General features: G+C 33.5%; 1 protein-coding gene across 2 annotated transcripts; it reads right to left on the reverse strand.

Annotated features, from left to right (window-relative positions):
• Nucleotides 1-4,221: 4,221 nt before the first annotated feature.
• On the reverse strand, nt 4,222-26,121 carry LOC110719983. 2 transcript variants are annotated; one of them, XR_002511220.1, is made up of 8 exons: nt 25,814-26,121; nt 20,421-20,471; nt 13,562-13,684; nt 12,450-12,685; nt 7,070-7,106; nt 5,055-5,112; nt 4,498-4,957; nt 4,222-4,311 (listed from the first exon to the last, which is right to left on the reverse strand). XR_002511220.1 is itself a non-coding variant. In XM_021898984.1 (7 exons), exons 1-7 carry the CDS (start codon nt 25,913-25,915, stop codon nt 4,881-4,883), a joined length of 684 nt encoding a protein of 227 aa, XP_021754676.1. In that variant the 5' UTR covers nt 25,916-26,121; the 3' UTR covers nt 4,421-4,880. The 2 variants fall into 2 exon arrangements, 1 of the variants encoding a protein (XP_021754676.1); XM_021898984.1 differs by lacking the exon at nt 4,222-4,311 and having other exon boundaries at nt 4,421-4,957.
• Nucleotides 26,122-26,444: the final 323 nt, after the last annotated feature.

Raw genomic sequence — 26,444 nt, forward strand, 5'->3', positions numbered from 1 at the left:
TTTATCCATCTTTGCATTGATTTTCTTGATTTCGTTCCATCAACGCGGCAAACACTTTTATTCAACCTAGCTAGGCAAATTAGGTTCGTTAAAGTTTGGTGCTGCTGCGAATTCGTTACTCAACGAAAATTCACGAAAATTTACAATATGAAAGATCATTGTTTTTAGAGTCCACATAAAAAGAATCAAGCAAAAAAATCCAAGTACAATTCCAGATATGATCGTTAAATTTTCTTCTGTTAAGAATTGATGCGAAAACAAATCTCTTTTCAAAAACCTAATTACTTTAATAGTAACTACCACAATAAATCCTGAAATAATACAGGTGAAATATAAACAAAAAAAATCCAAATTCAAAAAAATAATCGATGAAAAATCTTTTGTTACAAGGGAGAACAAGGCAAATAAATAAAAAAAATTCGACTGGTCTATTAACCAATTTGATATGGATTTAATGTGATATAACCTTCAAGCGCAATTGAAAGGTTTGTGATATTAAGTCTCGGACAAGAAACACTAAGTTACAAGAGGTTTAACCTCAACAAGGACAGGAGTACACAAGCACAAGCTTATGTAAAACTTTATAAATATCAAAATCAATTAATTTTCTATTCACTCATTCATTAACTCCGTCACATATAAGCTAAATAATTAGCCTAATAAATATCATGCATAAAAAAACCTAATACAAAGAGGAAAACTAATCCTAACTTGTAAAGATAAAGTTTTGTAAATATGATCTTTAATGCTAAGTTATCTTCTAATAACCAAATCATACCAACAATTATGTCCTAATTAATTTTGGCCACCTAGATAAAAAATTATAAATTAAATCAAACTAATAAAATAATACTACTAATAATGATAGAAAGTTCCAAGAAAAGTAAGATTTGTCATCATCAATACGCATCAAACATCACTATTTCAGACAGTTGCGGCCCAAGAATCAAGTTGAGTGATCAAATTAGTTCTTAAAGGGTTAAATTATACTCCCTCCGTCCTCAAAAGTTCGACCCTTTTGGCCTAATTTTAGTCCCAAAATATTCATCCCATTTGCATTTTAATACACTCTAATTTGCAATAATATTTGTGCAAAATTAGCTTTCCCATGCAAATTTTGTTTTTTCTATATACTTTTATTACTTTCTCTATCTACTTTTTTGCAATTCCAATGTAAATTTCTCTTTTCAATTTACTTTTCTTAGCTTCCCTATACACTCTTATACTTCCAATAACTTTCTTAATACACGCAAAATCAACCCAAAAGGGTCGTTCTTTCGGGGACGGAAGGAGTACCAGATTTGGATCATACAGGACTGTATCAAATCAAATCAAATCAAATCAAATTAAATTTTAGTTGGTTAGCTTCAAGTTTGGTCAATTAATTCTCATGTTGTTGACAACTATGATCCCGCAAAGCATAATTAATAAGCCAATAATCATCAACTTATATATTGTAGTCCTTTCTATGCATTTTATTGGCCCCATTTCTTTGGAACACTTTCCAATGCATATATTTAAAATTAATTTATTTAACTACGCCTGCCTAATAAACAGTTGATTCTTGAAACTAGGCATTAAGACAAATCTAACAAGATTTCACATAGATATATTTATACATTGGGTTTTACCCTGTATATGTCAAATTGAAGAATCTACGGAGTTAATTTCTCATCTAATTCAAGATTACAAATGGGCCTAAAACAAATAAATAAATAAATAAATAAATAAATAAAATCAGGAGAGTAATTATTAAAAAGAACATCATAACTATTACGTATTCATAAAATTGTACTCGTAATTATATACCTGAAGATTTCAGCTATTACCACGGCATTTGTAAATATTAATAATTTATAAATCTAATAATTATTAATAATAGTTTTATTAAAATCATTTATATTAACACAAAAATATATATGATTTTAAGAAATTATTATTCTTAAATCAAATTAGAATTATATTTACTACTCCAAATCCATAACTTATTTATAAAAATAAATAAATATATAGGTATTTAAAAAACCAAATTAAAAATAAAGAAAAAAAACCATTTGATCACAAATCTATTATCCATTTGTTTTAGTATTTTTTTTTCTTCACCAAAAAATTACTAAAACAAAACGTTGCTGACATCATACATCCCCCTTCCTATCTTATGGGTCACATTCTCATTAAAAAAATTCCCGCCATTTTATTGTATGATGTCATTAATGATTTTTTTTATTTTTTATTTTTTAAAAAACTACACTACATGTGTATAATAACATGTATAAGATAATAGTGCATACTCTACTATTACTGTTGTTGGCCTATAAATACGAAAACCATCAAAGTTCATAAGATAACCAATATTCATTCAAAAAATAACCTATAACTTATGAATACGGAAACTATCAAAATGAAAAGTGTCTGACTTTTGGACTCAATGCTAAATTGAATTGTTTTCACGTTATATTATCCAAAGAAATTTCCTATTTAATTATCCAAATTTCCCTCCTATTTAATTGTGATGATAGTTGTAAATAAAAAAAGTAATAATTATCCAAAGCGATTGGTGTTTTGTTTTAATATATGTATGTGCATTGTATTTTTTTCAACATTACCTTTGTTCAATGTGTGTCTTATGTATTTGAAGGTACGAAAATATTTGTCTTCCACACTTCAATTTGCAATTTGGTTTTACCCATATTGATGTCAACTATTATGATTATTCGGTAGCGACTTTTCTCATCTTGCAAGATATATGAAAATGTCTGCACAACAATATGAGTTCATTGAAGACATAACTCCAATGAAGGAAAATATGACAATTAAGAAACGAATAATACGCTTATAAGAAGCCACCAAACTTTGATCACCAAACTTTGATTATCCAGATGACTATGATATATAGCATTGAGATGGTATTTCTAGATGGAAGTATTGATAATATATTCTAAAAAAAAAAATTTAAGCCACATACAAAACTAAATTGATTCTTTGATTACTTCAATACACTCATTTGATTATGGAATAAATACATTATAAGAAGCAAAAGAACAAGTAAACTTTTATAATCCCACTAAATGAAAAACATATGATAATGATTAATCATATAATATAAATTAGGTTAAATTATTTATCATCATACAACATACGGGTACCAATATACATACATATATATATATATATATATATAAAGGGGAGTTTTTTTCCTATTTTATAGAGCACTACGTAGGATTTTAAGTTTTAAAAAATTTATTAGAGCGCCACCTATGATTAATATTTTTAAAGCGCTACAATTAGATTATGCCATGTAAGATTAGTTATTTTTTTAAAGCGCTACGTAATTTATTAATAAAAAAAAGCGTCACGTATGATTAATAATTTTAAAACGCTATAATAGGATTATGCCACGTAAGATTAATTTTTTAAAAGCGCTACATAGGATTATAATAAAAAAAATAAAAAACTATCGATTATAATAAAAAAAATAAAAAATTATCAGAGCGACCCATAAGATTATTATTTTTAAGAAATTATCATGAATAAAATTAAATGATTTATTTTGGTGATTAATGGAACTGACAATATGATAAATTTTTACAAAAATTACATAAAGGAAAGTTTTTTAGAGCGTCACATAGGAAAATGTTATTTTTTAGCTAATGAAAAAAAGAATTGCAATTTATTTTAGATCTAAAATTTTAAATTAATTATAAAAATAAAATCAGCGCGTTTTGTGTGTGGTTGACCATTTCGTGTGGCCGGCTGAGACACACCCTGATCGAGTTCCCCTGATCGATTGATTAATCCTTGACCAACCAAGCAACCCCTGACTAAGTAATCTCCACTACACGGTGTGACCAGCTACATATGAAACTTTATGAAATAAAATATTATCTTTTTATATTACGAATTTTATCTAAATACGGGAAACAAAATTAATAATTCATTTTATAATTAAAAAAACAAATTCAAGTAGTAAGCAAACGAATATCACAAATTTTTGTAGATAATTATATATTTAGTAAAATATTTTATTTGAAAAAGTACAAACAAATCATAAATCGCATAGGTTTCATCTAGTAGAGACTTATTGATAAGTATAGCTAGTTAATCATAAATAACTGATCACAATATGCTAAACTTTTTGACAAGAAAGTACAACAAATGAAGCATAAATATTCAATATAAAAGTATAAGCTTTTACTAGCAAGTATAGATAATTTTTATTTTAATGGTAAGGTGAACACTCACCTTGAGAGGTGGAAATAAGGGAAATCCTTCCAAGGTGAGTTTGATGAGCATCGAATCCAAGTCTCTCACCTGAATATAAGAGACTTGGCCAACTGATCACAGAAAGCATAGATAATTGGAACACAACTTTGATCATTAATTGTAACTAATTAAAATTCTTTTAGTGTAAAACCATAAATAATCGAACATAACTTTATTATCATTTATCATTTATTGTAACTAATTGAAACTGTTATGTGCAACACCATGGTATACCTGCATGTTTTCTGCAAAACTTCAAACATCGCCAACTGTCTTTACTCTATGATTCGGTCGATGTTTTGAACAAATGGGTAAATGGTACAGCCTAAGGATGGTTCACTTAAACACTACAACATTGATGATCACCAGAATATACATATATACTCAAGTGTAGATTTATACATAAAAGGGATCATCTATGAAATTTTCGTTTTTATTGTCACACCCTGTGGTAAGCCAAAGGGCTCACATGTTAGTCCCTCACACTTTGAGAAGCTGACAGAATCGATCGATGAAAGAAGCATCCTAGAGTAAAACACTTGCTCTTGAACCACACAGCTCAAAGGATGTATTCAAGACACATTTGTGTACTACTCATTGATCTGTCCACTTGTTTACTACTTTGCAATCTTCCTTTCCGATTTTATAGCCTCATATGACATCATTACCTCTTTAAATTTTTCTTCAGCAACCTCTGTTAACACCCAATGTATTTGTCAGTGAACAGCAAAAGAGAATAATCCACCAAAGGCTAAAGTAACCATTCGACTTGACGGAATATAACTTCTCACCTTTATTACCCTGGTTCTGATCAGGGTGGTACTCCAATGCCTTTGCCCTGAAGGCTGACTGCAAGGTTAGAAAAATATAATTATATCTCACACCAGTGTTAATTTCCAATAGTAGTACATTAAATCACATCATGATTCATGCTCATCTTCCCTCACTGAAATTACAAATGCAACTGAAAATAATTATACATGTTATAAAAGTACCCGGAAGCTGAAGCTATACAATTAAGCATAGAACTTTTTTTAACAAAAAATTTAGACTGCCAAAGTGTACATCAATTAAACACGAATTGGAACTCAATCCCATATATTTCAGTAACTAGAATAAAAAGAGAATCCAGCAAGTCTTACCATGGGTTTGGCTTTGAAAGGGGGAGGGAGGGAAGAGATGGGTTCATTTCATTTATATGGATATTATTAGGGGACTAAGAGTCGAGGGATATGGATCACACAGTTTAAGGTGTGCTATTGAAACAAAGTTTACGGAAGCAATGGAGGAGGGAAAGAGATGAAAAAGAGAGGTAATGGAAGGGAAGGAATAAATGGATTTATGTTTTCCTTTAAACCTGTGAAAAGGGCTTGTGTTTTCCTCCAAAACTTTGGAAGGAAGGACTACCTTTGACAGGATTTTGTTTATAATTGAAAAGAAACTGGATCCTTCTATTTCCCTTCGACTCTTCTAAAAACTACGAATTTGTAGCGAGAGAAATTCCAATGAGAACTGAAAATCAATTTCATCCCATACAAGTAAAGCAAATAAACATTAGAGTAAAGCATATTCATTTTAGTGTATTACGAGTATTCATATTTGCAACTCTTTATCTTGATCTTTATTCAGCTTTTCATGAACAAAACACTAATAATCATGAAGTTGCATTAACTATACAATTTTAAATCTCTTGAGGTAAAATTATTTTAGATAAGTTACCTGATTTTAAAAGTACGTAGAGAAAAAACCACAAAAAATAAATCAAGTCGTTTTAAAAGTATATCAAAATGGTTTAAAATAAACAAAGAATCAGTTTGAGAAGTTGCAAAATTACAAAAGTGCCACTAATGACACGAGAAGCAGCTTGATTGTCCGATTCGGATGATCTAATGGCCCCAATTAGTTCTCTGTTCTCATTTTAGGGTGTGGTTTACAACAGATAGGGAAAAAAAAGGTAGTGCTGGACATTAATAAAAAATTAATGGTCTATTTTGGGTCATGGATTTCATAATCCTAGAATTGGGCCAACTTTTTGTTTGGATAATTCAAGAATTTGGATTTGCGTTTGCCCAAATCCGAGCCCTTAGAGGAATAAGACTGTTTCATTGAATTTGAAATTCCATCTCAAATGTTGTCATTTCAATTTCTTATGTTGCTCTCTTCCCTTTCTCTCTCCTTGGCAACCATTAGAGTTAGCTCAATATTTAGCAATTACCTCACAAAGCCACTAATAGTCCGAGAGTACTTTTTCTCTCTCCTCTCCCAAACTAATTCTCTCTCCTCTACCATCGTCCCAACCACCATGACTCTCTCTTCCTCCACTACCACCAACCTAACCACCATGATTCTCTCTCCTCCAACTAAAATCGCCGGCAGCATACAACTTCTTCCTAATGCTAATTAAGGTTTTGAATCCTTCACTCGTCAATGGAGCCTTAACCTTAGAAAAAGAGTTTTTAATTGTAATTTAATCTAAATCTTCGTCTATTATGCAACAATCACATATTTCTCAAAATTTTAGGCTTTATGATTTTGCTAATTTTTTAAATTCTAAAAAATATCCATCATTGACTAACATCTTACTCCTGAAAATTTCAATACCTTGATTCCAAATTCCATTCACCTCCAAATATAAGTTGGAATTTGAAATGTTGGAATTGAAATTCTGATGTTTCCCAAACACATGTTAATGGAATTGAATTCCAAGATTTCAAATTCTGAAATTGAGTTCCACCATTTGAAATGAATTTCATGCTTCCAAATGCAGCCTTAAATAAATTTGCAACATTACGAAAGCACTATGTACCTTTATCTCATCATCTGTGTATGGTTTTGTTCTTAGCCTGCAAATATGAATAAGCCAAGTCAATTTAACAAGCATTAACATTATGTTAAATGTACAAATAAAGCAGTTACACGTCGATATGCATCAAAACCAAGGAAATGATTGGAAAGTAAGAGACTAAAAACGTGGAACCCTGTAAGAAAACAATAAGAAAAAAAAAAAGGATACAATTCTTGTAGGGGAGTTGGATTGATGTATATATAATGTGACCATTGACATAAAATGGAAAAGACTATAGTGCAACAATTATTTCAAAATGAAGGCAGTATGTGAAAGCACATATCAGAAACAAAGTAGATACAAATTGAGACTTGTAAATAGCCTGATCTACGTAGTTGAGGGCACAAATAAACAAATTTTAAAGCCCATATAGCACAACTCCAAGAAGAAGTGAAAGTAGAATATGGTAGGACACATCTCAATTAGACATACTCTGCCCACAGACTCAACTTTGTCACAGTTTCTGCATTCTTCACAGACTTGTAAATGGAACCATTCAAGACAAAAATTTACAATAATGGAACCAAAAAAAAACCTGCAACCTTCTAAAAATTTTCAACAAGAAAAATTCAAAAGGACGCCTCCATTACTTCAAAGAAAAAGATACAACCAATTATACAGGCAATATGGCACACACTGCATCCTATAAAATGGTCAAATACTAACACACAGTAACAAGTAGAGCCGTCAAAAGCTGACTTGACCCGAAAATTTTACCCGAACCCAATATGACCCGACCTAAAACCAACCCGAGACCCGAGTTAACATTAGGATTCGTGACCCAAACCCAAACATGACCCGACCCGAATGTAACCCGTCAATTATTTACCTGAATCAAACCCGACCCGAACCCGAGGTTAACCCAAACCCGCTTTGACCCATTGAAACCCGAAATCAACCCGACATATTACTAACCCAATCCCGAATTCAACCCGACCTGTTACCAATCCGACTCGAATTCAACCCGATTTGTATTTAACCCGACCCAAACCTGATGTAACCCGACCCGAATAGTACTGCAATTTACTCAAATTGACCTGAACCGATCTAACTCGACCCAAACACTCAAATTGACAAATCTACCTTTAACATTGCTTACACATTGATTCCTTAAATCAACTTTCCCACACCACACACATATCTTAACTCTTATACTCTGATCTAATATAGCTAGTAATCTAGTTTAGCACATTAATGCTTTAAAATGTCTCCCTTAATGAAGCTAGTTGATTGAGAAGGATTGTAATCCGAATCATTAAGCTAATAATAAAGAATGGAGTATTAAATTGGCACAACCAAATTAATGTCAACACCTTATATTTGAACTTATCTAAAATTATTTCTCTTACAATAAATGAAGAAATTGATAATGATTAAAGGTGAACGTCAATACATGAACCATTAATCCAAACCCGATATGACCCGGCTTGAAATCAACCCGAGACCCAAATTAACCCAATATTTCAGACTCGAACCTGAACATGACCCGGCCTGTTTATAATCCGTATTGACTTGAACTGAACCCGAGAATGACCCTAACTCGTTTTAACCCGTTAAAATCCGAATTAAACCCGACCTATTATTCACATTCACCTAACTCGAATGTAACCTGGCCTGTTATTGACCGACCTAAATCCGAACCAAACACGATAAGATGTAGGACCCGACTCAAGCATGACCCGACCCGCATAGGTTACAACATTAACTTGAATTGACCCGACCTGAGTTGACGTGACCCACACTACCAGACCCAAACCCAACCCGTTTACCCTATTTGACAACTCTAGTAACAAGAGTAGCAGTTACAAATCTTTACTCTCTCTGTCCCCAAATAAAGTTCCCATTTCTTACTTTGGGTTAGACCAACAGTTCCACATATACAAAAATAATTAACTAACCCCTATCCTGCAATTTATATTCAAATTTTAATCAACATATCTTCACTTACTCTCATCAAATACAACAACAACAACAACAAAGCCTTACTCCCAAAATGATTTGGGGTCGGCTAACATGAATCGTCATAAGAAATCGTACGATATAAAGGACATAACAAAATCATCATTAAAAGAGTTTGAAAAAAGGTGAGTAAATGAAAGAGCATTAAAGAAAAATAAAAAAGTTTTAAAAGAGTGGTGAAGTAGAAAACATAAAGGTTTGAGATAACTTTAGCAAAGAAAACAATACAGTTCATAAAACATTGGTGGGCTAAAAATAAAATTAAATACGGAAATAAATTTATAAAGTATATATAATCATGACACGTCGTTGACGTGAACTTTCTCCCTCCACACCGCCCTATCCAACACCATATTTTCCTCGATCCTAAAAGCTCTCATGTCACTCTCAATCACCATCTTCCAAGTTTTCTTAGGTCTTCCCCTACCTCTCGTGATCCCAACACTTTGCAATTCTTCAAGCCTCCTTAACGGAGCGTCACTTAGTCTCCTTCTTACATGGCCAAACCATCTTAAGCGATTCTCCCTCATCTTGTACTCAATTGAATAATAAAAAAAAATCAGTTACCTAAAACTTATTTTTCCTAAATTTATTTAACCTGAAATAAGTGAAAATAAAGTGAACATAATAGGCCTTGACATCTTTGCTTTAGATAATCAACAAAACTCCATTATAAATTCTCATCTGAATATCTTGCGCCCAAGAGCAGTGACATTATTTTGGGATGTTAGGAATATTAGATAAGAGATTCCAGAATTTCTAACATATATTGATCGTAAAACCATAAATTTTTTAATAATTAATAGTGACAAATAAAACTGACTCAACATCGATGAAGAGCAATTCTAAATTAGGAGCAGCCACCACCACATTTAATTATTACATTAACTAAATGCAAGCCAAAATAATAAATAATGTGATCCATCACTATTTTAGTAAGCTAACAGTCAAAGCATAATCAATATAGTAAGGAAAGATACCTATTTAGTACACCTCAATCAAACAAAACAGTAATCATTAATTTTTTAATCTATACAAAACATTAAACTAGAAGATCTCCTAAGCTAGATGATGTGATCCTCTTCTATCCTTCTTACGAACTCATAATCCTACATGCCCTTAATTGATCAAAAACAATAGTAACAGCAACATAAAAACAGCAACACTTGTAAGCTCAACTACTATCCTATTTAAAACATTTTTGAAAACTAACCTTTGATACAACTATTGTCATTTGCAAACTTTCATGCAAAAAATCAACCCCATTTACACACATCCATCTTTAAAGGAGAGTACTTGCTTTTCTTTTCCTTCACTTTGGAACCACACCCATAGGAGAATATCCTTGGTCACCTAAGTCCTTAAGTGTATACACCCCCAAATCCCCCTTCCCCGTGAAGTTGTACTAAAAGGTCCACAACATGGGAGCATATTATTAGTATTAAGTTGTACTAGTCACTCCAATTGGACAATGACTAACCAAAAAATAAATATCTTTGTAAGGCTTTGTGGATGATGAGTCCGATGAACTCTCCCATAAGATAAACTTAATATACATTGTAACAAACAAAGTCATTCACATAAACTTTATGAACTACAGATGGCAAGTCAGGAGTGGAAGCTCCGTTCAAAAACCATTCCTAATCATATGGAACTTATTGAGATGGAAATCTTCATTTAGATCTAATGTAAATTAATTTCCTTTATTTTAAATGTAATTCAGTTGAAAAATGAACTTAAATTCCAATTAAAAAAAAAAAATTATACAAAACAACATTAATAACACATTTAATAATCGCCAAGGCATGCTCCTATTTTTGAATTCAATTTTAAATTGCTTGTACAGCATGATGTAGCTCCAAAAATATAGTGTCAGGTCAAAGTAATAAATCTTTGTCACTATTAAGCTCACATATATCAATCTGGCAGTCGCATAATATATCAAAAATCAGGATACAGAATATACAATACAGTACATGGTTAGACAACTCAAATGTCATTACCATACAATCAAGGTCTAGCCATTACATTTAATATGAAATTCATACAATCCATCAATGAAGGCCCTATTCTCTTTGCCTTATATTTGCTTCACAAAAATTTGCTGAACTTAAATTATTTTTACTTAACATATAGTATTATTTATACCGAACTGAAATTATTTTTACTGATTAAACCTTATTTTTGCTGATTCTCTAATCTCTATTATATATTTGTTCTTTGAAGTTACTGAGATTTACTTATTAAAAATTATTTTTACTAAATTGAAATCAATTTTTGTTGAACTAAACTTATATTTACTCAAATAAAATTACTTTTACTGAATATTTATTTTTTAAGGTGAAGAGAACATGTCCTAACTCGAATTTATTGTAATGGCATTCTTGCGTAGGGTTCTTACACCCCCTTTGGTTGCGTTAGGTGAGACACATGTCTTCACACAAGATTTCAACTTTCCTTTTACAGAATTTGTGAGATAGCACCATCAAATGACACATGTCACATCTCCTGATGTCAATTAATTAAATCAGAGAAGAAAAATGCTGATTTCTCCCTTAGGATGCTAAGAATGCGCCTGATAATAGGAGCCACACATGGCACTTGACTTTGGGCCTTCTGCCACTTGTCATTGCGGGAATTAGGCTACAACAATGATGGTGCTGGGAAAAGAGGGATAAAATTTGCCTAGCTTCAAAGTTGATTTAACCTCTAAGGGGATGTTTGGTTCACATAGTGGTATGGGTTTGGATCAAGAATAAAATCAGGATGGGATGAGGTTGGAACTTGATACGTAATACCATGTATTTGGTTATCTTTCAGAATGGGCATTATTTTTATTTGATTAATGGCATGGTATGAGTCATACCCACCTTACCCCTTGGGTTTCTATGAAAATTGAAAATTTCTTAAACAAACACGAGATATGGGTTTAACCTATTCTAAACCAATACCTCATACCTAAACTACTTGACCAAACACCCTCTAAACGGGTTTGGTTGTGGGATCTTTTGTAATAGGTTTAGAAAGATCATGCTAATGTCATATTTCAAAAAATGGGCACCTTTCTAAAAAGTAAAGATCAAAGACCAGTGGCCCAATATATTTTAATATTGGAATAGAGAAAAAATAATAAATAAAGTTGATTAGTAATAAATGATGAGGGCTGGTCTTAACAACAACTTCTTCAACAAGATTTGAATGTATATTTGTCTCTTTAGGTTTTGTTTTAAGAAATTATTTTCCTCTATTTGTTAATATCTTTTCATCCCTAATAAATTACTCCCGTGTCATATAAGCAAGGACCTATATGAAATGATCATCAACTCAGATGCTTCCCATACATATCGTAAGTTCCAATGGATGAACAGAACTAATCTTTTACCTGTCGAGGCCTAAGACTGCATAGTGGCGAGATAAAGAATAAGATCCACTGTGTTGAGGCGTCTGTTTATAGTTTGCCTTCCGATCTCTAAAGGATGACTCAGCTGTCCAATACCAGTCCTCCCTCTGAAAATGTTGATTATACCCACCAGTCTCATTCTCTCTCCAACTCTCATAGCTTCTTTTATACTTGTTTCTCTCTCTATTGAACACACTTTGCATACGACGTATACGCTCCTAATAAAAAATAAAAAAAAATAAAAAAAAGAGAGAGAGAGAAATACAAAGAAGACCATTAATAAGGCACAAACAAGAAAAGTAAACAATAAGGAAGACAGCAAAAATGACTCTCCAATTGAAATATGTAAGAATCTACAAAACAGGCACTGTGAAAATTCACTCTACACAAGAAATTGCGCCAGCATAAAATTAGTTAGACACCAAACATCCAAGAACTCGGAAAATTATACAGAGTATAACAAACATTTAAGAGAATGCAACGATACCGTGAAGGAAGAGGCAGAGTGAGGTATAATATGACTCAATTAGTATCATCATTGCTTTAAAATAATAGTTGATTTAAAATATCAATCAAGTGGGCTTCAAATAAAATTTGGGAAGTTTCAAATTTCAACTTAAGATAATAAAAAATTCCTTCACACAAACCCATTTAGCAAGTATCTTACCTTATCTTCATAATCTAGCAACAGCTGAAAACCTCCTCCATGCCTCCTCCTAGAAGGAAGCAAGGAGCAGGAATCAGCAAATGCACTCATCTATGAAGTATGAACCAAAGGTATAAGAGAATGCATCAGAACCTAAAACATAAGACAGCAAATCCCAGTGACAACAACCTACAAAAAAAATGCTGACAAAAAACTCAAGAAATGCACTCCTCAGCCACTACGAGGGAAAACATCAACATGATAAATCAAAAAAAAGACTGACATTAGGAGGAAAAGTGTTATACTATTCTTAATAAGCATGTGCCACCTTTTAACAACTAAAAAATAAAAAATCAATCAAGCTGACTCCAAAAAGGTCAGTTTGGCAATTACAATTTAATTTTGGCAGGAACTGATTCAGAGAAACCCATAAAACAGAAGATCTTACCACTCTCTCCAGCTCTTCTTCATATTCTTCTTGCATCCGCTGTCTGTACCTTCTACGTGCTTCCTCCTGGAAAGACGATCTAAAAGAACCACTTCCTCCTTTCTGTGATTGCATCCTGGACATCTATTGAAACAGAAACATTGAAAAAGGGTCAAAGACATGATTGTTAGAATAGCAATTTCAAAATAGATGATCGATTCTGATTCTAAGTAGGATCTTAGTTTTGCATAATCTTATAATCCTATCAAGATACAGGAAAACATTTGATGTGTCACAATCTTAATACAATTTTATAATAGTACCATCCATTGATTTGATCCTACGATAGTAACTTGAAATGATAAAATCATTCTAACATGCTGTTGTTCACTAATCGAATTCATATATGACCTACATGTGCTGTTGATAATAACAACCTTCAAGTCGACAAAATCCAAGAAATCCAGATAATTTCACTATATATTTCATAGCAGCTTGATACATAGAGTTAAAAGGATGATTTCTCGTACATTAAACCTCAAAGATGAATGATTATTAGTATTATACAATGGTATAATCCAAATTTTAGCGTTATGCAGAATCTTAAAATACTGCAACTTGATTCTACAATTCACTTTCACGCAATCCTTGGCGATCAAAAGTAGAATCTCAATCTTAACTACTTTGGTCAATGAAATCTGCTCATATATTGTTTTTAGAATTTTGTTAAATTCTTTTTCCTTTGTTACATTTAAGGTTATATGATGCCTTAGATTTTCCAGACTGCCTTTAAATCTCTTCCATTCCCCTCAAAGTCATTCTACTAATTCCCCAGGGCTGCAAAGGATGAATTGTAATCTCTATCAGTTTTTGCACACTTTTGTTTCTGGAATTTTGGAGAATACCCTCGATTAAGTAAGCTTAGCCTATACTTGGTGATACATTTGTAAGTATTATTTTGCTGAAAAAAGGGAAAATAAAACAGATGTACATCATTCATATCATTTACATGCTAAATTCTAAAAAAGAAAGACATTCTACGATTCTCCTCCCAGTCTAATCTGTGAGTAAGTGATTACTTATTTTAGAAAAGACGCAAGGATCTATAGATGGAACTTTTTGGAAATCTCTCCATATTTTTCTTAACTTTTAAGTAATATTGCAATTTGATCGATGACAAAGACACAAACACAAACTCCAAAACCTATGAAAATGAACTAGTGTAACATCTTTCTACACAGTGGGTAATTTACAAGAAATACTCAAAACAAGAACCTTTCACAGTAAATACATAGAGAAAACGGTATGAGAATGACTTGAAATCTTAATTTCATTCTTTTTAACTCATCAATTGGTATATGCTTCTGATGAGTCTCCGTCTCTAAGAAATCCTCTTCCAAGTCAGAGAAACCCTTAATTAACACAACGGTTGATAAAAAGCCTTCATATGAGACTATTGAATCTTTAGGCTTAATTTTTATACAAATGGAAAATCCAACTTTGTGTCTCATGGGATTGAGAATACATATTATAGGCTTATACAAATTGCAATTGTGTTGTCATAGAAATGGATTGTTACGAACGAATAGAACAGATCGCAGCTAATGCAGTGAGGATATTTTCAAGTAATTTGCATTAATGAGTAGAATCGCTATCTACTTCATCTTTTTTTAGTATAAAAATGTATCCCTTCACATAATATAATCAAATCTATCAAAATAATGGTGGGTAACATATTTGGTAAGCAGAAGATTACTTAAAATATTTTGTTTATAAGATATACAATTAATTACTCAGATATTTTGGTCAAAATAAATAAAAGAACAGATGTAACGGGTGAAAAATGTTCTAACGTAGCCAATCACCGTTACGTAACGGACGGCGAGGGAAAATGGACTTGATTTTGTGACAGCATAAGTAACGTGCGGAATGACAAATCCAAAATCCATTCTAGAAAAGTCGTTCTGTTGCTGATTACGCATGTTAATATCTTACTGTTAAGATGTGGGTTATACATATGTGCTATTTTAATTCCTAAGTTGTATTTTGGGTCTAAAGGGTCCAAACTTGGTTGATGACTATATAGGCTGGATGTTTAAACCTTAATATTTTCTTTTATGAGGATTGTTGTAAGTAAAGACTACTTAATCTCCAGAGTAGCCATACGTTATAGATACTTTTTATCTGTATAAATTTAGAGTGCATTTTGGCCTTTACTTTTGTGAGAACTCAACCTCTTTTTAGGCCACTATTATCTCTATTTCGGGTGTCTTGTGTTTATTGTGCTTTACATGGGTGCTTCAATGTTTTTAGTGCATATTGAAGTGCTTGGATGCACCTCGATCTCTTCTTTTAACAATTTTGAAAGGAAACAAAGAGGAAGAAAGCTGAACTTATTTGGCACATTTGTGCTTAACTGTGAACATCCATGCACACTTCAGGTAGGGAAGTAGCACTGATTTACTTGAAGATTTCACTTTGGCATGTCAGTGCCACTTATGGCAGAAGCATCTTGAGTTATTGAAAGAATCCAGGTTACACGTTCATACCGTATTTACCACGTCCATGCATACTTGTAGATCAAGTGTCCGGTTTCTGCAATGTTGTTTTTTAGCAACACGGACAAAGGTGAGGGATAAGTCCTCATTGTGCAAGCATAAAATCTTGCTTGAAGATAATCATGCCTCTTAGACTGAGCACCAAAGAAGGCTCAATCCAACATGAAAGAGGTGGTGAAAAAGGAGGTTTTGAAAGTTCTTGATGCGAGCATAATTTACCCTATCTCTTATACTAAGTGGGTTAATCCACTTGAAGTGTTTCCAACGAAAGGAGGCATGACTATCACCAAGATTGAACATGAGGCCATTTCTAGTCACCAAATGGAGAATGTGTATCAATCGTAGAAAACTACAGAGTCCACCCGGAAGGACTATTTTAAATCGACATTTGAAAGAATTTGAGCACCAATCCATTTAAATGTGACTATGACTGACTAATCTCTCTAATATTTGATCCATAAAGGGGAGGGAAAAATGATCCTTATGAGTGGATTTGTTTAGTTTTCTATAATTAGTACACATTCTCCATCCAATGACCATAAAAATGGACTTAGCATTGTCGGTCTTAATGATAATCATTCCTCCTTTCTTTGGAAAGACTTGAATTAGATTAACCCACTTTCCATATAAGACACCCTATGCCTGCATCAAGAATTTTCAAAGCCTCCTTTTTCACCACTTCTTTAGTGTTTGGATTGAGCCTTCTTAGGTACTTAATCAAAGAGGCATGATCATCATCAAGCAAAATTCTATGCATCCACAAAGAGGGACTTATTTCTTTAATGTCGTAAATGGTGCACCAAATGACACTTCTATACTCGCTTAAAATAACTAAAAAATTCTCGAAAGAAGTTGACAAGAAATCATAACAATCACAAAAGGGCATTTTTTAATGTGATTGGCTTTGAGATTTTGAAAATTTCTTTATGAATCACCGGTACAAAACCATGTGCACAAGAAAGCTCCTCACCCCCTTCATATAAGTTGGGCAGGAAACAATCAATGATGTCATTTTGGCACGATTAACCCCGATGCACCAACTAGAAACCACATGACCAAGCAAAAATCATTCTTCAAACATAAAATAACATTTTCCCAAATTAGCACAAAGTTCACTTCTTGACTAATATTCAACTTTTTCACAAAAATTTGCTAGACAAGTATTATAAGATGAACAAAAACCCAAGAATCCAACCATAAAAACTTAGACTGATGAATCAAGCATATTAGAGATAATGGCTCTCGAGTGATCAATAGAAACTTCTTTTTAGAAAGGTGTATGCAAGAGTTAATTCTAATCGCATTAGTTCCTATTAATTGAAGCCAATGGAAGTCTAATAGCTGGCCTAATTTAGGAGAATTGTTCAGCTTGTCCATATTTGGAAGTTTTGGTTTCTTTTTGTAGTAGTCCCATGTTGCCATATATGTTCTTCCCATTCCCTCAAAATGAAACTCTACAAAATATTTACGTTCTATTTTATGTCTTGTGTAAAAGTGGCACAATGAGCCACAAGTGCTTTCAATATCAAGGTTGATTTCAATGCATGGCTACTAATAATCGGGTGAAATTTTTTTGGATGTCTAGTCCAATCCAAACCGAATTAGTGATGATGTCTAGTCCAATCCAAACCGAATCACCGATTCGAAATGCATTTTTTTTTAAATCAGATTAGAATTGACTCTTTTTTTCTTTAAAAAAAATAATTAAAAAATAAATAAAAAATAAAAATCCAATTACGGGATTTAATCGAATTTAGGGTGTTTAGATACAAAACATCTAATTAGACCAAAATTATATAGATAAATGATCAACCTTTAAGTGTTACAACATGTTGGTGTTATATTTTTAGAATTTTAGTTAAACTCTTAGGAGAAATATATAGATTTAAGACTTACGTAAGGTTTGTGGATCAAAGATTGAATTTAGAAAGGTTATTTTATTATTTGTGAACAAGGCTTTAGGTCATTATGCTGAAAAAAATAATGATTTCATTAATTTCGATTTTTGGATTGGATCTAATGTAATTAGTCATAAATCGGATTGAATTAGATTAGACTTGGTGGAAATTGTAGTAGATTGGACTCAAAATCCAAATACCAAATTCTAACTCGGATTTAATTTGGACTTGGCCGAAATCCAAACCAAAACCTGAGCTTTCACTCCTAATTCTATAATGTAGCCATGCTTAAAACAACATAATATATTCGACATAATTTTGAGAGCATGTTAGTTTATTCGGACATAACAAAAGGCATGGGAAAAGGGAGATTGAAAAAAAGAATTAATAGGTGTGAGGAGGAAAACCCGTCGTTGGGGATCCCACTTCCTCTATGCCTATGGCCTTTTAAAAGCCTAGGACTTTACACTTTTAAAGGTGTGTTAGGATTTCCTGACTATTTAGGGGACCTTGAATTAGAATTGATTCTATCTTTATGCTTTTTTGTAAGAAACTAATAGGGAGTCGCCAATGAGTTTTAGGAAAACCCATAAACCTAGTTCATGCTTTTCTCCCAAGTAGAGTTAGAAGGGATATTTAGCATGAATTATAAGTTTACCCATGCCCAAATTGGTCTACTTGTACCAGAAATGAGTTCGGGAGTGAGGGTACTAAAATAACGTTTCCTTTAGGGGGAATCGCTATCCTAGCCCAAGAGCGGCCTCTACTATCTCTTCCTTTTTCACAATTTCATCACCAAACAATATATGCAACGTGGTACCTAAAACTAAGTTAGTTAATTTTATTTACACGCATCAATCACATAAAGATTACATTGCAACGATTGTCCTTATTCTTATTTATTCCAAATTCGTGTAAAGAACAATAAATAAACAAGACTCGTCTTGGCTTAGGTGATAAAACAATCAATTACTCATTCAATTCTAGTCTTTAATTAACGCAAGAATACTATGTGAAATTAATTAATTAAAGTTTATTTAAAGTGATCAAACAACACTAATTAATTAATTAAATTTGGACAAGAAAAATAATGTGATTTATCTAAGTGCTCATAAATTTACCACTTTTCCTTGCTAGATCTTCATTTAGAACACTTATGGACTCCTTGTTGGGAAGCCTCCACCGTAAGAACAAAATAATTAAGGGGTGAGTGTTTAGGAAAAGAGGATTGATTATTGCATAAATTCACAAAGATGATACTACTGACTTTTAGGCGAATTTTCTGTGTTCAAAGCTCGTATTGAACCTTTATTTATAGGGAATGGGTGAGATTAGGGTTCCGGAGAGTCTGCCGCAGCAGGTGGCGAGCGCAACTCTGGAGGTTGCGCGCGGCTACTGCGCGCAAGACCATAGGTTACGCTTTCGATTCAATATATTTTTGAAATTTTGAATCTTCTGCGAGCGCATATTTGCGCTTGATGCCGCACGCAACCTTGTGAGTTGCATGCGCTAGGCCAGCGCAACTCAAAGGAGTTGCGCGTGCATTTTCCTGCGGCAACCCTACATTTTAACCTAGGCGCTCTAAATCCGTTCGAAATTAGGTTTAACCTTGGGATTATGCCTAATTTCTGATTGGGCTTAGTGTTAATGAGCTTTGATTCATTTTGTTTGGGTCAAGCTAGTTAGTTTTGTGTGTTTAGGCCTTAATCAGTAGTCCATAAGCATTCCTTACTCTAATCCAGCACAAAGATGGAATTATTTATCGTCATAGCACTTCCGGTCGCGACAGGGGACCAAAAGTAGATGTCTACAATAGGGCGCTGGAGTTGTCCCAGAAAAATGTGGTAAAACGCTCAGTTGTCAACATGAGAGAAGGGAGATTGAAAAAAAGAATTAATAGGGCGCTGGAGTTGTCCCGGAAAAACGTAGTAAAACGCTCAGTTGTCAAAGGCTCCTCGTTGGTCATACAAATTAGTTGAATTGGCACCCCTAATTGAATCTACTAATATTTTCCTTATCACTCAAAACATTTAAGCCTTGCACTAGCAGAAAATGTGGAGAAGGGTACGTGCAAAATCACATGGTCTCTTCTTTACACTAGAAAAAGCTGCCATTAATTCAATATTGAAGCTTATGCATCAAACACACATCAACAATTTAACATTAATCATTAAGGAAGCCAATAGAAAAAACCTACAGTTTAGACCAAGCAATTATTTATTGATCTTCCTACTTCACAGGCTTCATATATGTTAACAATTCAATATTTGTTAAGTGTGAAAACTATAATCTATGAACCATGAAATAATAAAGAGTTTCAAGATAAAAACAAGCTAATAAATTCATAAATAATAACAGATTATCAGCTCATTTACCATCTTCATTCTAAAGTAGTTCATAAACCACTTGAAGGAAACTGTTTACCTGGGCAGAAATCCAGTCAACAGTTCGTCCAAACTGTCTTAGTTGTCCAACCTGAAATAATTTCAATGACTTCAATTAGATGAAAACATACATGAAACTTATTCACATTAATTTTCCATTCATTCCTCAGGCCTAGAATTCAAATCAACTTATGATATCATCTTCTGTCAAGTGTCAATTATATATTTGTTGCATCAAAAGAGGCCTGGTAAGAAAATAAAAAATATGGTCTCTATGCTATGAGTGGTATGAGCAAAAAATGAAATCTGTATCTTCCTAACAGTACTTTATATATTCTAACAAAGATAGTACTCTTTTCCTCCTTCAGCCCTGATCTAACATAGCCTCCCTTAAACGGCTTAAAGGTATCTAGAATGGATTCAAAAATAAATTAATAAATAAATAAAATCATAAACAAAAATAATTCAAAATAATAATAATAATATAAATAATAAGCATTCAATTGTTATCCCACACAACCTCAGTTTTCAAGAAAAAAAACATGAAAAAAGGATATGCAATTTGTCTAGCTACTTTTAAGACATAGCACAACCCAAGGTGTCAAGAAAATCCATAATTAGAAAGGTTTGCAAAATACATCCTTCGTTCTTTTTTAATCGCAACATGATTTTACAATATTCTATTTATTCACACACTCTTTTCACAACTTTTTGTCATTTTGTGACTTATACTTTAGGAAAAACAAAATCATGCAGTGTCTTTTTAGATTTGTCTCCAAATATACGTTCATAATATTAACTTTTTAAAACTTTACTAAAAACATATTTCAAGATAGTAGAAGTATAAAGTGTGCATTGGCAAGTGTAAAAACCCCAAAGGTATGATTAAAAAAGAGCGGAGGAAGTAAATAGATTTATGCCTACTTACATTTAAACCAAGGTCATATAAAGACTTTCTCCTTATGAGGAGCTTGGAATTATAGAGACCACACCAAGATGTTTATAAGTGTATTTCATGCAAAGCTGGCCTTCACGAGCATCTTATTCTCATTCAAGAAGATAGTAAAAAAAAAAGAATTATAATAATAATATCTAGCAAGAAAGTCAAATAATTAAATTCTGTATAATATGAGTTACATAAAGCAATAAAAGTAAACAAAAGACTGAAGAGCATAATGGATGCCTTTATAGAAGAGATGAAGAAATAAATCAACAAGGTAGGCTTTCAAATATGCTCCTAATACTAATTTTCTAGCTCATAAGATAAACCAGAAAATTAAACTTGCAAAGGTGAGCATGAGAAAAGAAAAACTTCTACAGTCTTTACAGCATCTTATATAATTTCAGATATATACTTTCTTCTGAGGACATATACCACAGGAGTCCGGGTACAAGACTTCAAGGAAAAAGCATCATAAATATTACCCCCACAATAATCATAAGACTCAATATTACTGTTACTTCTCAATAGGGGTGAGCAAAGACCCAGGGTACCCGGTACCGGACCCGGAACCGGTTCAGACCCGGTGGTTCCAAACCCGGAACCAATCCAACCGGTTCCGGGACCGGGTCCTGAAATTTCGGACCCGGTACCCACTGGGTACCCGGTTTGGTATTGGTTCAAATGGCATTAAACGTGTCTTGTACTCTTATTTTGTTTGGCTTACACAAATACACGATACCCCAAAGTCATATTGTCCTTTGAGTCAAACCTTTGCCTTTGGTTTCTGTTCTTGTCGTCACCTTTTAACACCATTTATCATTTTAAATTTAAATCCAATACCTTTTTAGTTTTTTAATTAATTTTACAAATCATCATACAAACCATGAAACCACTAATTTATTTTAAATTATCATACCAACCCAGTAACCCAGTAATTTATCTCCACTTCTCCTCTCAACAGCAGATTTATCTCCACATCTCTCAACGGCAGATCTGTCGCAATGTCGTCGACGACTGGCCGCCTCGTCACCTCGCCGGTATTTTGCGCAGCAGTCCGACGGTGTCCTCCAGTCTCCCCCTCTCCTCTCTTTCGCGCAGCAGCCTCCATGACTCCAGGCTCCGGTGGTGGCTAAAAAAATTAAATAAGGAAGAAAAACCGAGTACCCGGTCTTGGAACCGGTTCCAATCGGTTCCGGGACCAGTTCTGAAATTCCTAGACCCGCTTCAACCGGTTCCGGGACCGGGTCCAAGATCTGGATACCCGGTACAACCGGTTCCGGGACCGGGTCCCATGAACTCAGCCGGGTACCCGGTTCTGCTCACCCCTACTTCTTAATACACAGTTACTGCACATATACATGAGTACAACGCCCATTCCACCCTCACCCTCTGGTTGGACTAATACAAGGGTCTCTCAAAAAATAGGTGATCAAAACTCAAACCATACTCTGCCAAAAGTCAAACTAGCCTCAATAAGAGATTTTTTATACCCTGCCAAGTATCCACCAGACCAATAAATATCCTTTATAAACAATACAAGCTTACCAACCACACGAAAAGTTCGAATTGAGAGAGGAAATACAAAGATTTAGAAGTATAAGGTTTGAGGCTTCTCTCTCTAGAAAAATTATACATACATCATCCGTAGACACGTATTTCTATTTGGGAAGATTCTAATTAGGAGACACGTTTCTATTTTAGCATTTTTTTGGTAAATAATTAATTTTACCCTTATTCTATCTCCTCCGGTCCTCCCCATACCAGACCCAAAATACCCAATCTCTCTCCTTTCTCACACCTTATCAACAAACCACCATTCTATTTTCTCTCTCCTTCCCCACCACCACAAGTCCACAACCACCACCGCCGCAACACCCTATATTCCTTTGCCATCGGCATTTTTCTTCTCTCCTTCTCCCTTTCTTCTTTCCTTCACTAGACATTGGCCTCCTTCTTTCTCCTCCCTCCACCACACCGTACCACTGCACCACCATTAGCTATCGCCTCCTCTTCCACCTCCTATCACCACGAGATAGAATTAAGATCTTGATTTCATCGATCTACCATAGGATCACATCACAGACCTATCTCACATTGCATCTCATTTCAATGAAAATATAGCATTTTAGGTGAAGATAATTGGTTCTCTAATGTCGAAAATGATACCCACGAGGGGTTTTATCATCCTCACTATGAACACATGCTTGTTATTCCTCTTTTCATTTCCTAAAAAAGACTAGTAGTTTCGTCACCTAGAAAAATTATAGATATAGATTTTTTTTTTTTTTAATTAAATGATTGGGAATTTAGGGCGGTTGTAAATTAGGAGAATGAAAGAAAACTTGGGTGTTTAAGGGAGGGGAGATAAAGTTTGAGGTGAATAAAAAGGCGGTGATAGTGGCGGAGTAGATGAAAGTGAGGTAGTGGTGAGCCATGGAGGTGGTTGATTGTTTAGTCAACATGAAAGAAGGAGAAGGAAAAGGGTAGGTAGGGATGAAAGTAAGGGTATTTTAGTATTTATCCTTTGTTTGTTTAATTTGTCTGCCAAAAAGAAATGCGTCAACTAGTAAGTATAAGTCTTAGGCTTACTCTCAACCATCAAGTCTCCTAGTGACATGAGACACCATTTAGTCCTAAAGAATTGCAACGAGGATTGCTTCAAAAAGGAACATCTGTTATGTGTGAGGCTGATTCTCAATCTTATGTTTAGCAATTTAAAAAAATATTTAAAAAAATAAAAATTAAAAAAATAAAAACTTAAAATCGTACATTGGTGGGTTAACCTAAAACCCCACCAAACCATTGTAGGAAGCACAACAAACCCAAAAGTCTCTCAACATGAATACTCTGAATTATCACCAACGTGATAAAGCTGAGGGCTATAATTCCATAACCCTAAATCACTTGAGAGTAATAATAAAAGTAAATAAATAAATAAAAATTAAAAAATCCCTAACAAGTATAGCAACACAACTGACATGGAAAAGACAAAAAAAAAAAGGTCAAGAAGCTGTCCATCAGGCTCCACCAACTCTCCTTGACCAAAACTTATCCTAATCTACCCAAACTTTAGTAATAAAGTCTGAATCAATATCTTGTAGACACTCATTGATGTGAAATATCCAAGACTTTAAATTTCTCACCTTTCAAGATGCTATTTTTGGGTTTTTTTTGTTTTTTAGGAAAAGCAAGGATATAGTACAGCAAAAGGGATAAAATTGTCTCATAAACCACTAAGTTTGAAGTGAACAAGGTTTCAATCACTAATCTCACACAAAGTTTGATGATTAAAGATTGTTAATTACATAGATTAAGTTGTTTTCCACAAAAATGAGAGAGAGAGAGAGAGACTCTCCTCAATTCATAAAACATTAAAAGTTGTGCTTAAACTGTACTACTCCCCCTTATATAGGTGGCTAACATTACCCTAATCATTAACTATAAGAGCCCTTGGATTATATTTGAATGGTCAAGATCAAATAAGTAAAAGGAAAATTTGAGAAAATTGTAACCAAGAGGCCACTTTACCCCATCGAGCAAAGTCACCTGATTGGTGCAAGCTGAAAATCCAAAATCTTTGAAAGATCATACGAGTTTGCCAAGAAATTAGCTTCATCCAATCGGGCAAACAGGGTAAAAAAGACTCCTTCACATACTACTCTATGAGAAAGCTTTGCCAATCCCCTAGGGCAATCTCACCCGATAGGCTGGCAATGCAAGATAAAAGCTCTCACATATAATTTCTCTGGCCTCATCCACTATTCCTTGACCTTCAAAAGAGCTTTTATTCACCTAAGATACATCATTAGCTCATACTTCATGTAAGCCTTTCCAACTGTTGTTTCAGAGCAAAAAAAAGTCATCAACTTAGATTCAGGTCATACATCTATATTCAATCCGGGTTTAATGGATGTTCCCACGCCACTCATAACAGTCATTCGTAAGCTAATTGACTACAGTTATACTTTTTTACTATTACTAGTACTTAAACCAAAACTAACTATCATATTTAGAGATCAACTGACAACTCCCATCCCTCCAGGGGTATGAGCACACCCATTGCAATCAAAATAGGCGAAATAAGCTACTCTAAACCAGGGCAAATGAATTCAGCAGCTTTTACAGCTCACAAAGAATTGCAAAAGTTTATCTAGCCATACAAAAAGGTTACAAAAATCTAGCTTTGTAATTTACAACATTTTGCAAAATACTTAAAAGTTCATTGCCAATTCCCACAATCAAACAACCTAACCAAAATATCATTCGAACAAGATCAACCAAACTCAATTAGCCAACAAAATTCATCAATCAAACAATTTCCCCCTAGCAAATTAATGAGAAAATTCACAGCAATTAACAATTCCACGCCAAAGTTCATAAATTAATTATTATGAATCGAATTCCAAAGCAAGCATAGTTTCCAGGATTCAATCAAATAGAAGGGAAATGCAAACAAATTGAATAGCACTGAAATTGAATTGTATACATACCGCAAAAGTGGTTGCAGTGGCGCCAATCAAACTGAAGAGTACAATGCCCCACAATTTCTTGTTGCCGTCTTCCTTATTGTGAAATTCGTCATCTTCCGCCATGTTCGAGCATGTCAATGTTGAAAGAACTTAAGGACTCCAAGTAATTGATGAGAATTTAATCGAAAACCCTGATCGCATGCTTTCTTTTCTCACAGCTCGAATTAGTATTTTTGATTCCCGAACAAACCGGTTTCACCGCCTTTAAAAGTCTACCTGGATTTGGTATTCAACTGTCTTGCTACACGTGAGTTCGCTAGGTTCACTTCGCGAATGACCTCAATTCAAACAATAAATCTTCTATAAGGCACTTATGTTAATTTTGGGAAAATTATCAATAATGTTTTGGCTTTTATCAATGATACACGTCATTAAACTTTTATTATCACCGGTACACCTAAATTTTTCCCTAATTTACTACAGTAAGCTTAACGTTAAGTAAACGTTAATTATACTTTGTTTAATTATGTGTATCAGTTTGCTTCTTCAATTTGGCAAATTCTGTACTGTTCGTATTGCTGCTTGTTGAAGAACTGACGATAAAATGGGATTTCTCACTACAAATTATTGGAGGTGGAGGATTGCAGCTAAC

Source organism: Chenopodium quinoa, unplaced genomic scaffold (assembly GCF_001683475.1).
Source record: "Chenopodium quinoa cultivar QQ74 unplaced genomic scaffold, ASM168347v1, whole genome shotgun sequence".
Taxonomy (NCBI): domain Eukaryota; kingdom Viridiplantae; phylum Streptophyta; class Magnoliopsida; order Caryophyllales; family Amaranthaceae; genus Chenopodium; species Chenopodium quinoa.

Excerpts from the sequence above, each read along its gene's own strand:
- LOC110719983 (XM_021898984.1), bottom strand. The coding sequence starts at position 25,915 with ATGGCGGAAGATGACGAATTTCACAATAAGGAAGACGGCAACAAGAAA. Across the intron at positions 20,472-25,813 it reads CCACTGCAACCACTTTTGCG|GTTGGACAACTAAGACAGTT; the intron begins GTATGTATACAA and ends AAATTATTTCAG. Across the intron at positions 7,107-12,449 it reads GCAGTCTTAGGCCTCGACAG|GCTAAGAACAAAACCATACA; the intron begins GTAAAAGATTAG and ends TCATATTTGCAG.